Raw genomic sequence first — 14,407 nt, 5'->3', positions numbered from 1 at the left:
ATAAAAATTAAGAAAGACCCTGGGGTTTTCCTCCTAGGCCCTCCCTCTAGAGACCTGGATCTCACCGCATTACATTATAAGCTCCTTAAAAAACTCCTTCTAATTGATCGAAAGTGCATACTGCAAAACTGGATCAAAACTCTTCTACCTAATGTCACACTTTGGTATAGAGAGATCTTTAATATCCTCCCTCATGAAAGGTTATAAGCTGTTGTAAAGGGCAAGGACAAATTATTTTTAAAAGTTTGGTCACCCTTCTTAGATTATATACCTGCAGATCTGAAAAATCTACTATTGATGGGCAGACATTTCTCTGAATGGAAGAAGGCTTAGCCTTGCAACCCCCAAATTCTGTATGACACAAAGTGTAATAGTATAAGGATGATGACTGGTGTATTGTTTTTTGTTTTTTTTTTTCGTCTTTTCATTTGTGTGTATAAGTCTGTAACTCTGACATGTACTGTCTAAGGGGTTGGGGTGAGGGGTCTTGTTTCTGTGTTTTATATGTCTAAAAACAATACAATGTGTTTAAAAAAAAAAAACCCAACAATAAATATAGTCGTGTCGGGAGTGTGTCGAAAACATGCCTGCCATGGGGGGGGCGCAAATTGAACATGACCTAAAGCAATAACATGCTACTCAAACTAATAGAAATGCACAAATATCACTGTTGCATGATCTCTTCCTCACTCCAACTCCAACTTGTGGTGACAGTTCTGCTTTTATATGTAGTAGCTTTTCTACCTGTGGAAGGATCCCTGCTTTATCATTGGAAATGACAGGAATCATCGTTACATAGAGCAATTGTTATCCTTCCTATGTTTAACTCATTTTCCCCTGGTGGATTTTGCATTTTGAGGAGCTCTCTTTCAACTCTTTGTATTTCACTTGCAAAGTTGAACAGCAAAAAAAAAGGAACAAGGCTTTAATTTGACACAGTACCGGCCAGTACCGGTTCTCCGAATACGCACACTACACACATTGCATAGGGCTCTGCAAAGTAATGGGGGGCCCCCCTCCCTCACCTCTCTAAGCATGTAAAATCAGCCAGTTGATCATATTCAGCTCTAATCAAGATCTAATCAAGAAGATCCTCTGTAATTAACTTTTTTTTTGCCAGTGATACCAATAAAGATTGACAGACTAACTTGTTACCTTTTGACTGACATCTCACTTGGCCAACCTAAAGCACCCCAGGGGTTACTGACAGGAGGGAAATCCAACCAAGTGTCAGAGACATGTAAACGGTCACACCCAGCTCACGCCGCTGCTGTTGCAACAAATTAGGTCATGTGATGAATCTGAGGCGGATAGCCAACGAGCTGCTTAACATGGGGATGTATGTACATGTGGCAGAGAGCCAGTGTAAATACATGTTGATTGCTGCTTGTTTTGGTTTGTAAATTATGCGCCCTTGTAGTTTTTTTTATTATTTATATTATAAATATATATTGCATATATTAAATATATAAATAAAAATATATGAATTATAGAGTTATTATTTCTATTTATTTGTATTTATATTCATTTTTTTCTCCAGACATTATCCAAACCTATCCAAATTTGGTCACTTGGATTCCCCAAATGGTCCATCTGTAAAACGCAAAAACATTACCACAGAAAAAATGCTCTAAAATTGACATTTTTACAGATAAAGCTCTCTAATTTGAAATATAAATTGTCAAGACATTGGTCTGTTGGTAAATGGTGTATGTCAGTCCAAACCTACCAAATGCTACTTTATACACCCTTGTTTTCACAAAAAAATTCAGACGAGAGGGGAAAAAAAAGTGTGCAGCTTTTTACCTGTCACATAAATGGCAAAAGCGACTGCTATAGTACAAACTACAGGGTGTTACCTTTACAAAGAGCCCATTCTTTTATCTGTACTCCCAACAGTTGAAGAACAGCTTTAATTTTTTTAATTTAGAGAGGTATTTTTCAGGCATTTTGAGCTGACCACATTCATCTCATCTGACAGGTAAGCAGCTGAAAAAAGCAAAAAGTATGTTAAGTATGAAGACAGACGATAGAATGTTACACAGACAGAAACTAAAGCAGCAAAACAGTAAAAGTGCCTTTGTAAGGAGCAGCAGAATGTAATATAATGAACAAATAACGTGCACCATACTCTTTAACCCTGTAAACCTTAAGCCAAAAATGGTCCACACATTTTTTTTCCAGATCTTTCAAAATCTAGCAGTCTTTTACACTTTACTGCATGTTACAATACCGCTAAAACGGCTTCTTCTCCAGCTAAAGTACAAGCTAAAGGAATGCGGTGGACATGCAAAGACACAACAGTCTCTCACTGACATGTAACTCGGAGTCAAAGGTCTGGTCGTGTGTTTATTCACTGGTTTGTTTGAAGAAATTCACAGACTCTCACAACTGCTATTCTTTAAAAATCTTAGACCATGATCAACATGGTACCTTGCCAGGAGGCCGACAAGTAGCAGAAGCTCCTGTTGTGTTTCAAAACTGGACAAAACTAAAAAATTAAATAACTTTCACCAATATGTTGACTGCCCCACCAGAGACAATAAAACAGTGGATGTCCTGTATGCTAATGCCAGCAATGCATACACACCCCCACTCCTGGGCAGATCCGACTACAGCTTGGTCGTGAAGGTGGACACAGTATGGCAGGCCATCTCTATCACTATTTGCCACTCCCACAACACGCCGTAAAAACGGCGTTTAAACCACCAAAACGCTGTAAAATGCAGCGTACAAATATAAAACGCTGTAAAATGCAGATGAAAGGGTGACTGACACCACTGGGACAGCCTCAAACATTAAATGTACAAAAGATTAACGTAGTTTAACGCCCGAATACAGCTATCAATCATCAAGAGAGACAGACAGACACAGTCTGGTGATGATCACCAGATTTGTTTAAGAAATTGTTTGTCTGTGTCTGTTTGTGTCTATCTGTCTGTCTGTCCCTGTCTGTATTCTCTATAATGTGCACCTGTGGGGAGGAAAATTTTTAATGCAAATAGCATCCAACAAAAACCCCACTTTTATGGATGCTATTTTCATTAAAAATTTTCATCACCAGATTTGTTAAAGAAATTGTCTGTCTGACTGTGTCTGTTTGTGTCTGTCAGTTTGTGTCTGTCTGTTTGTCTCTGTCTGTTTCCCTGTCGATGTTTGATAGCTGTATTCAGACATGAAGCTACGTTAAGCTTTTTCTCTATAATGTGCACTGGTGGGGAGGAAAATTTTTAATGCAAATAACATCCATAAAAGTGGGGTTTTCATTCTGATTTCAGGAGAGGTGAAAGTGGGCATGACTAGAGATGTCCTCACAAAATCTGGAAGTGATTAATCGCAGTTTTCGGGCACTAAACTACATTAATCTTTTGTACATTAAATGTTTGAGGCTGTCCCAGTGGTGTCAGTCACCCTTTAATATGGTGAGTCTGTGTGAAAATATGAATGACAACAGCAGCCGTGCACGTGCACAGGCTTTTTCTTATAGCAGGTAAGAAACAGATGCAATCAGCAGCGAAGGAGATCAGAGGTGAACTGGTGTGGTCTGTCTGTTCTCTTTACTTATTGGCTGATGAGAGTTCAACTTTAGTGACTGTGAAAGCCAGGGGGTGGAGATGAAAATAATATTAGAAAACACCACTTTTTACGCCGTCAAAAGTGACAGAGTGCCGTAAAATACGGCGTTTTAAAGAATCATAAGATGGTGCTTTTTGCGCCGCCCTTAAAACAGTACATGACGCCGTAAAAAACTGCGTTTTTGTGGGAATTTACACTGCATTTTACAGCATTTTATATTTGAACGCTGCATTTTACAGCGTTTTGGTGGTTTAAATGCAGTTTTTGACTTGATAGGATCATGAAAAGGCTGGCTCTGTAGTTAGTCTGAGGCTGGGCAATTTTGAGACTGTGGTGGAGAAGAGGATGAAGAAACTGATCTCCATCAAGGACAATGTTGAGTACCCTCTGCACCACACACTGGACAGACAGCGAAGCACCTTCTCCAACAGACTGTTACAGCTCTGCTGTCGAACACACAGATACAGGAAATCTTTCCTGCCACATGTCATTTCACTGGACAATAACCTCACCTCTGTCTGATGTTAAAACCTTGGTCATAAACATCATTTTCACTTTGCACTTTAATGTTACCTACGTATATGTTCCCAGTGTTGGGAATAACGGCGTTAAAAATGTTTTTCAGGAATGGGTAATCTAATTAATTACTATTTGAAACGTTACAACGTCGTTACCGGTAGTGAAATGTAGCGCGTTACTGAGCACTGATATCTAACAGCTGTTATCCGTCCTGGCTCGCTCAGCCAGGCATGAGAGATGTGACGTTCATGGACAAGTCGAGTCTTTTGAACGGCTCTTTTAAAGCTATACTGTATGATGTGGCATTTTTACACTTTTCTTTTGTCATCTTAAAATGCTCCTAATAAGTGTGTGTCAAACTAAAATGTAAAAGAAATCCACCAGGTATTGAAACTCAAAAATGTTTAATTCTCATATATTTCTAATAAAAGTCTGACCAATCATTTTAGTCGGTCCGAGTAAAATAATTGGCCGAACCTGACTGAGCCTCCTGTCAATCATCTATTACGGCCGTCCAGCATCCGATCCATTATCTCCGTGTCACATCCGATATGTGTCCCTCTGAATCTGACGCTTCACTCGCGCTGCTTCCCCTGTCACTGACCACAGTCTACTGTCTAGGATGTGTTTGGATAGAACTGACATGCACATGTGGAAGGGGAAAAACGGATTTATGAACAGAAACAACGACTGAGGGGCACAAACGGGAGTCTGATGAATGAAGGATGGAGATAAAAGTCCGGAAGTCAGCTGTACTGGACTGAGCAGGTCTGCATAAAGCTCAGCTTTTATGACGGTGGAACTCATACAGGTACATGTACATGATGTCACACAATGTAAGATGATGTAGGATGATAATTGTATGGACTATGAAACCTCAAATGTCCACGGAAAATTCGCGGAGGCCGCGCGTTCACAGTGCGCGCGCCCATCCCCTGGGCACTGCAGTGACGACACTGACCCAGTACTGCACAGACCAGGTCTACTGATGGAACAGGAGCCGCGGGCCCGCGGCAGGTGGATGATGCATCTGATTACTGAGGGAGGGGTCCGCGGACACGCCAAAACGGACCGGACCTCCACCTCTGCTTCCTCCTGTTTCCATCGCGCATCAGGAGAGAGGAGGAGGAGCCTCAGAGCTTAGGCAGAGGGAAGGGGGCGGGGCTTTGGAGGGAGGCGGGTTGTTCATGTTCAAACTTTTACTAAGTGCTGTGAGGAATGCCACATCGGTAGGTATAGCTTTAAGTGAACGATAAGAACCGATTCGTTACGAGCCGTTCATTTACGAGCCGTTCTTATATTCAACTTTCCCACACTGCCTTCATGCTTCACCTGTGTGCCAGATGAATCTGAGTTATCCACGCTGCCTTCACCTGAATGACTAATGACATGTCCGAGTTTGAGCGGTCCGCAGCACACCACATTCACTTGAACTACGCAGCTACGTGCACAGCTAATTTAAGGGAGGAGTTATCAGTGAGTCCGACTGACTGGACTGAAGGCATTTACAGCTGGATCAGGGAGGAGTGACTGAAAAAAGTGATGTGGGATTAACTGGAGGAGCATCTTCTTCCTATAAATGCAGATATGCACTTCTGTGGTGGAAGAGCTGGGCCCTGGTGGACCCCAGCCTCACCAAACTCATGTTATGACGTACCTGTCTGCTGTTTTACTCTATGCAACTGGCCTGTGAAAAATGCTCAAAAATCAGTTTCCTTTTACGTATTTGAAGATTTTTCCAAAAAAGTAACGCAATAATTACTTTCCCTGGTAACTAATTACATTTATGAAGGAGTAATTCCATTACTAATTCAGTTACTTTTTGGGAAAGTAATTAGTAACTATAACTGATTACTTTTTAAAAGTAATTTGCCCAACACTGCATGTTTCCCACTGAAAAATTCCACTTTTAATTTGCACATAACAGTTCATTGTTGCACCTTACTGTTTGATTGTCCAGATTTCTTGTACCAGTTGTTTTTGTACTTCTAATTTTCTTTAGTATAGTGTGTTTGCTCTCATGTTCTATTTTTTATTCTTGTATTCTATTTTTATTGTGTGTCATGCTGCTACTGCACTATAGTTTCCTAGTTTAGATGAATAAAGTATATCTGTCTGTCTGACCCTCCATCCGTCTGTCCTACAAATGCAAAACATGATGGTTGTGTTTGTGTGGGTGTTTAGGTACAGCAGATGCAGAAGTCACAAGACACATTAGTTGACCATAAGCTGCAACTTATGAAATTATGATGCAACTTTGTTTGACTTGAGATGAAGGAAATAACACATGCATTGGAACTGGCAGGATTTTCTTCCATATTGACGTAAAAATCAGAACAAGAATCATGACAACAGAAACAGGATCCCAGGTTCAGAGTAAATTAGATCATCTGTTTTATCTCTTGACTATATGTTTAACTCCTCTGTTCTGTTTCTTCTCAGTCATGTGGAGCCTCACAGACCACCTGCTCAGAAGAAAAGTGAGAAAAAAGCCCCCTCTGTGTCCTCTGACAACATGTGAGAGCGAAGTCACTTACATCATTGTTTATCTATTCATCAAACTGTGTGTGTGAGACTTTATGGGTGTTGAGAAACTCTGTGAGATGGTGTTGAACGTGTTTCCTGACACATGCAAGTCAAGTTCATTCAGTACTGGGCAGTCATGTTAGTGTCTTCTTTTTGTGCAAAGGGGAGAGGAAAAGGTGGAAAAGCAGCAAAAGACTGATTTAAACAAAGACAGGACAGAGAGGAAAGACAAAGCAGCCGTGCACACAAGGTTTGTCTGAACAAGAAGCAGACAGAAGGAGATGGATAACAGAGGAGGCATGCTTTTACTCACCCAAGAAGATAAAAGTTTTTTATTAGACACATAGATATATTGGGAATTCCATCCATCCTCCATCCTACTATCTGAGATTTTTATCTCCTGGACACTATTCACCGATTCATTTTAAAATTCACACAAATGTATTTTTTACATATACCTTTCTCTTAATTTTTGCAGTTTTTTTTTTTAACAAATTTTTGAAAGGTTTTTAAAAAGATTGAATGTTAAGACTCCAAATTAATCCCTGGGTAGGCAGGGTATTAGTGAGCAGGAGGGGAAAGTGTTGTGCGGCCAGGCAACAGCTGAGCAGCCAGAAAAAGCACTGAGATCTGTTAGGATTTGAGATCTTGGGATAAAAGAAATAACACATGCATTGCAACTTCATGTGCTCTTATGGCAGGATGTCCTTCTGTATTGACATAAACAATAAAACAAGAATCACGATGGCATTGACAACAGAAAGAGGATTCCAGGTTAAGAGTACATTAGAACAGCTGTTTTATCTTGGGCCTCAATGTTTTACTCCTCTGTTCTGTTTATTTTCAGTCATGTGGAACCTCCTAATGCACCTGCTCAGAAGGAAAGTGAGAAAAAAGCCCCCTCTGCGCCCTCTTACAACTGTAATGGCTGCAAGTGAGAGCGAAGTCATTCACATCTTTATCTTTGTCTAGTCTTTATCTATTTATCAAACTGTAGCATGTCGCCACCTAACTGTGTGTTTGTGTGTTACAGAACAGTCATTGATAAAGTGTTAAAGAACTATTCTCAGACCTGGACGAAACAGGAAGTAAATTACCAAAAATTCAGGTAAACTAAAAAATCATAAACTGCAATAAAATGATCCTCAAATATTGTGCCATAGAGAGCTGAAGTCTCACCACTTCCTCAGTGCACATTCGATTTAATCTTGAAAAAAATGTTAACAGGGCTCAGTGGTGAGAGGCTATTTCCACATATGATGTTTGTCAATTTTAAAGATAATTCCATGAGCCGAAAAGTTGCAGGTTGTGGTAAAAATAATAAAGAAACATCTAGTCTTGTGTTAAACTACACCTCTTGTTCCATGTGATACACTTCACCAACACCAAAATGGCCACAAGTTTTGGTATATTTGAGCTCAGTCTTCACAAACAAGTTGAAAAATATTAAAAGAGGTGAAAATCATAAGTCTGGTCATGTTGAAACTGGAGAGACATCTTCAGTGAATTTCAGGGATGGAATCTATATGTTTTCATGCACTTTTTTTCTTATAAAATTAGAATAAAATATTTTTTCCTCTTCTCATGAAGTGATTGTGACAATGTGATTTATTCTTGATAAAGTGTCACTGGGACTCAGTATGTAATCGTTTCCCCTGGTCAAAGGTTATTACTAGTGTGTATGAATAGGAGTAAAATTCAAAGCAAAAAGTTTCAACTTTAAGATCAGCGATGTATTTTCAGTCTTATATATCAACAGTTTTTCCACAAACTGCAACTTGTGACTTGTATGTTTCAATTGATAAATATATGTGTAAGTGACTGCTTTATTCAGAAGTACGGTGGCCCAGAGGTGCAACAGGCCAAAAAATTATCCACTAGACGAAAAAAATTATCTACTACAAGAAAAAAAAAGAGAACAGCCTAAAAAAATTATCCACGAGATGAAAAAAATTATCTACTACAAGAAAAAAAAAGAGAACAGCCTAAAAAAATTATCCACGAGATGAAAAAAATTATCTACTACAAGAAAAAAAAAAGAAGAGAAAAACAGCCCAAAAAAATTATCCACTATAAGGAAAAAAAAAACAGAACAGCCTAAAAAAATTATCCACTAGACAAAAAAATTATCTACTGCAAGAAAAAAAGAGAACAGCCTAAAAAAATTATCCACTATAAGAAAAAAAGAGAACAGCCTAAAATAAATTATCCACTAGATGAAAAAAAAAAAAATCCCCTATAAGAAAGAAAAGAGACCAGCCAAAAAAATTATCCACTAAAAGAAAAAAAAAGAGAACAGGCAAAAAAAAATTATCTACTAGCCCAAAAAATTATTCGGTATAAGAAAAAAAAAAAGAACAGGTGAAAAAAATTATCTACTATGAGAAAAAAAAGAGAGCAGCCCAAAAAAATATCCACTATAAGAAAAAAAAAAACATCATCCACCTTTTCAATTACGGGGGCGCTGTTTACCCGAAAGGTGCCTTGCTTTAAAATTAAGGCCACCACAAAAAATAAAAGGATAGGCTGAAAAATTTTAAGGCTTTCGGCTAATGTGGCTAATGCTAAGGAAGTACCCCACCGGAAGTGGAGGTCGTGCGCTAAAAAATAAAGTTATTTTAAAATATAGATATTTCCATTAATATAGTTTGCAAAGCAGTTAAATGATTAAATACGGTTCCAGTGTCTGCTCAAGGTTAGGCATAGGTGTTAAATGGTTAAGGTTAGGGTTAGGGTATGGTTGGGGTTAGTTTTCAGTGGTAAATGGCCCTTGTGTGCACTGTGTGAAGGTTCGTTGCTAAGCTAATGCTAACGCGAAAAGTTGACGGCAACTATGTGAACTACCAGTGCGAGTAAACAATTGTGTGATTACGGTGTTGAATTGTTCAACTGCCTGACATTCAATATCATTTTTGATGAATATTCGCTACAAGAAGTTCTAAAATTATTTTATTTTGAGAGGAGGAGAAGAGGAGCTTCCTGTGGAGCTCCACTATCATGGCATCACCCATTTGTTGAGAGACAGCAAGTGCATATTGCGGCACCGACACCTGGTGCCGTGGCACCTCGGCTGGTGCCGCGAGGTACCGTGGCACCTCGGCTCGGTGCCAGGTACCCCAGCACGGCACCGCGTACCATGGCTCGGTACCACAGCTCAGCTCGTTGCCAGGTGCCGAGGCACTGCGGTACCACGGCACACATCTTTATCTCCACAAAATGTCCTTCTTGATCTAGTGTTAGTGAAGACACTCCGTTTGAGTTGAGGAGGAGAGGTCTACCTGCAAACAAATGGGCGATGCCATGATAGTGGAGCTCTACAGGAAGCTCCTCTTCTCCTCCTCTCAAAATAAAATAACACAAAGTTGCCGTCAACTTTTCGCGTTAGCATTAGCTTAGCAACGAACCTTCACACAGTGCACCCAAGGGCCATTTACCACTGAAAACTAACCCCAACCATACCCTAACCCTAACCTTAACCATTTAACGCCCATGCCTAACCTGGAGCAGACACTGGAACCGTATTTAATCATTTAACTGCTTTGCAAACTATATTAATGGAAATATCTATATTTTAAAATAACTTTATTTTTTAGCGCACGACCTCCACTTCCGGTGGGGTACTTCCTTAGCATTAGCCACATTAGCCGAAAGCCTTAAAATTTTTCAGCCTATCCTTTTATTTTTTGTGGTGGTCTTAATTTTAAAGCAAGACACCTTTCGGGTAAACCGCGCCCCCGTAATTGAAAAGGTGGATGATGTTTTTTTTTTTCTTATAGTGGATATTTTTTTGGGCTGCTCTCTTTTTTTTCTCATAGTAGATAAATTTTTTCACCTGTTCTTTTTTTTTTTTCTTATAGTGAATAATTTTTTGGGCTAGTAGATAATTTTTTTTGCCTGTTCTCTTTTTTTTTCTTTTAGTGGATAATTTTTTTGGCTGGTCTCTTTTTTTTCTTATAGGGGATTTTTTTTTTTCATCTAGTGGATAATTTATTTTAGGCTGTTCTCTTTTTTTTTCTTACAGTGGATAATTTTTTTTGGGCTGTTCTCTTTTTTTTCTTGTAGTAGATAATTTTTTTCATCTAGTGGATAATTTTTTTAGGCTGTTCTCTTTTTTTTTTCTTGTAGTAGATAATTTTTTTCATGTAGTGGATAATTTTTTTTAGGCTGTTCTTTTTTTTTTCTTATAGTGGATAATTTTTTTAGGCTGTTCTCTTTTTTTTTCTTGAAGTAGATAATTTTTTTCATCTAGTGGATAATTTTTTTAGGCTGTTCTCTTTTTTTTCTTGTAGTAGATAATTTTTTTCATCTAGTGGATAATTTTTTTAGGCTGTTCTCTTTTTTTTCTTATAGTGGATAATTTTTTTGGGCTGTTCTCTTTTTTTTCTTGTAGTAGATAATTTTTTTCATCTAGTGGATAATTTTTTTAGGCTGTTCTCTTTTTTTTTTTCTTATACTGGATAATTTTTTTGGGCTGTTCTCTTTTTTTTCTTGTAGTAGATAATTTTTTTCGTCTAGTGGATAATTTTTTTTAGGCTGTTCTCTCTTTTTTTTTCTTGTAGTAGATAATTTTTTTCGTCTAGTGGATAATTTTTTGGCCTGTTGCACCTCTGGGCCACCGTACAGAAGGGATCAAAAAATTATTTGTCTTTAATGAATGACTGCAATTTTCAAAAAGATCCCACAAAGAACAATCAGAAAAGGGTTTTTTGCTGAGCCCAAAAAACATGAGCAGATGTTATATCCACTAAAACTCTTGCAAAATGTTGGTAGACTTACTTTACATTTTAACATATTTTCATGAGGTTCATAGACCACTTCAGGGTCGACAACATGGTCTACATCACCACAGTTGCACATGTGATCTGGTGTCAGAAAAACACTGTGTATCAACCGAGATAAATCGAGAGATCGGAGAGAACAGAGAGAAAAGAGGAGGAAAAATGTCTTGTTGTGCTGTAGGTTGTCAGAATAGAAATGCTGAAAAAAGCAACCTTCACTTTTACCGAATACCGTCGTTGAAGACGCCCTTTGAGGCAAACCATAGACGCTTATGGTTACAAGTCATTAAATGGATGGACTGGACTGATGAAATCATGAGGAATTCTGGGCTCTGCAGTGCCTATTTCATATCATTATGTACATTAAACAACACTTACCCAGCCATGCAAGTGCAGTTGGCTGTCAGTATATAGTTGGTCGACTTGTCGATGATCGCCCACATCTTGTAAAACTGCGTTTTGTGTCCGTGTTGCTGACTAGGAAGCACGTCAGTCCTCAACACACGAAACCATCACACAAATCTCAGTATTCAATATGCTGGACATGACCACAAAGTACAATGTTTGTTCTATATTCCAACCTGTTATATATTCTTTGTGCACTTAAACTGAAGGGTCAAACAGAATGTTCACTAATAAAAAGTGACACAGGCTGTGTATGTAAGTTTTCTCCTGTGAATTGTGCAAGTTACCATGGTGTTCCTACCCTTAAAATGTTCAGTGCAACAAAGTTATAGGCATTGAGGAATTTGTATGCATTGAGTTTTTCTTTTGTGTAAACGCTGGGTGTTTCAACCAGATATAAACAGATGTCCGGCCACTGTAGCTTGGTCCATTTGGTTGGCTCTGTGACCCACTGAGCCCACAGTGAGTATGGATCAGGAGACCTCACCCCACTGCTAATGGTCAGCTTATCTTTGTACTACACCTTGTCTCTCGACAGACCATTAAAATAATCAGAGGAGGCCGTACCTTCCATTACTCTGTCTCTCTCCTGATTTTCGTGCTCCTGACACTGGCTTCCATGTACTGTTGACACCACAGCTGTCACTTTCTGCCACCAGTTAGGCCCCACCCACAAGATGCATCATCACTGTCTACCAACACTGAAATGGTCTATATCTATCAGTGTCATTTTGTTAACACAAGTTATTTACTTCCACTGTTAGCATTCAAGAACTGTACAGAAAGAGTGAAAAATCCACTAGTATATTGACATAATATATTAAAGCAGAGTGTGGGCGTATCATGTAGATATCTTCCAGATATCATTGAACTTTATATTTTAAAACCCATCAAGCCCAGGTGGAAGTTATGAAGAAATCATTGAAATCAGTGACTTTAAAAAGTAATTTTCTTACTCTTCCAAAGTCTGTTCAGTGTTTTATAGTTATATTTCTTCTAGTGATACTTAATATTGATTCAAGAAATCATTAAAATGTATTAGTGATTTCTTGCTGCTGTGTTTCAACAAGTAAAGGTTGCTTTTGTTTAGGTGTTAATTCATCCCAGTTTAACTCTATACAGTATAAAATGTTTTTGCTCCTATCTTCAACAACACCCTTAATGTTTGCCTAATTTTTAAACATGTTTTTTTTTGTGTCTAAATGGCAATTCTATTGTTCTTGTATGGTAAGAAAGAAGAATAGCCATACATGTGGAAGGAGAAGTAGAGGCAGAAAAGTGCATTGCATCAAAGGAACTTACAACCATGTGGTCTAAATTTAACGTGTTTTAAGGTTGTGTGTGTTATAGAAATGAGGGGCTTCACCTAAAGGAACCAAGACTCTTTTTACATTAAACTGACCTTTTGCACATGGAAGTGGATGGTTTCTAGACCTCTTATTCTCTCACCTCTGTTATGTGACTAAATCCTTGTCGTTCCTAGGTCTCAGCTGAAGACCAAGTGCAATGGCATTGACAAGGCCATTATCACCCAGGCCAACACCCCAGTGGGATCAAAGCTTGTGTATGATGGTGAAAGAAACAAGGTCTATCAGGTGAACTCGGAGCTTTTCAAGACATTTGTGAAGGTATGACGCTTGTCTTTAAGGAACACAACAGCTGCTACTTGTGTTTGTCACTGGTCATGTAGTGCTGTTAGCCATGTGTCTGCTCACATGTTTCTTCTCTGATATACACAACCACATAACAAGTTTACATTTGGTAAGAGAATAACACTTCTTACTAGAGGTAAGATCTTAAGCCCGAGTCCGACCTGAATTTCGGGCCGGGTCAGGCCTAAAATGTCAATCATTACGTTCGGGTCGGGTCGGGCCGGGCTTCTCTCTCGCTGACTTTGACCGTGAGTAGTTTTGGCCACGAGAGACCGTGGTCCGCTAAAAAACAGAAGTCGCCTCATCACAACACGTACTGTACTAAACTCTTGCAATGACAATTCAAAGAACTCCTTCCTGTCTCTGTCTATTATCCACCCGTCATTGTTCTTCTTTGTCTCTCTGCCTCTCTCTCTCTTAAAGTGCCGCGCTAGATTCTTAAGGACGTACTGCTGCTGTGGTTTATGGCCCAATTTTCAACCCGTCAAAATGACGGACGGCCTTAAATTTTTCCCGTCAACTCTTAAAAAAATCCGTCAATGATGGAAAATTGTCGGTTAATGTAACCTCTGCAGACACAGAAATATAAAAGATGTAAATGTTTATACAGTCTTGTTTAACTTAGATTTCGTTACAAAAGACAGGCTTTAATTTGTTATCATAAATCACCCCTCCTCCTCCCGAGTCCTCACAAATAAAATATGAAATTTCGGGTTTGCTTCGGGCTCGGGCCTGCAAATCAAGTTAATTGGTCGGGCTCGGGCTGGGTCGGGCTTTAATACCCGCGGGCCTGGATCGGGTCGGGCTGGATTTTTTAGGCCCAATCTTACCTCTACTTCTTACTGCTCGTGTGACACGCTCTTGGTCACAATTGACATAGATTTTACACTTTAAGTAATCTACAATCTACAACCTCAGACACTGCAGGCCGGCGAGCATCAGCGCTTGCAG

General features: G+C 39.0%; 1 protein-coding gene across 5 annotated transcripts in view; it reads left to right on the top strand.

Moving 5' to 3' along the window:
* LOC115421315 (alpha-2,8-sialyltransferase 8E-like) overlaps positions 1-14,407 on the top strand; it is a 63,453-nt gene that overhangs the window by 42,925 nt on the left and 6,121 nt on the right. For all 5 annotated transcript variants that reach the window (XM_030137138.1, XM_030137136.1, XM_030137133.1 and 2 more), the window contains 4 exons: positions 6,538-6,612; positions 7,469-7,555; positions 7,655-7,729; positions 13,288-13,432. In XM_030137138.1, the coding sequence (XP_029992998.1) occupies positions 6,538-6,612; positions 7,469-7,555; positions 7,655-7,729; positions 13,288-13,432 (382 nt within the window). The remainder of the gene's footprint in view (positions 1-6,537; positions 6,613-7,468; positions 7,556-7,654; positions 7,730-13,287; positions 13,433-14,407) is intronic.

The sequence above is a fragment of the Sphaeramia orbicularis genome, chromosome 6 (genome assembly GCF_902148855.1).
Source record: "Sphaeramia orbicularis chromosome 6, fSphaOr1.1, whole genome shotgun sequence".
In the NCBI taxonomy this organism is placed as follows: domain Eukaryota; kingdom Metazoa; phylum Chordata; class Actinopteri; order Kurtiformes; family Apogonidae; genus Sphaeramia; species Sphaeramia orbicularis.
The sequence above is the reverse complement of the archived record's forward strand: the minus strand, read 5'-3'. Positions and strand labels throughout refer to the sequence as shown.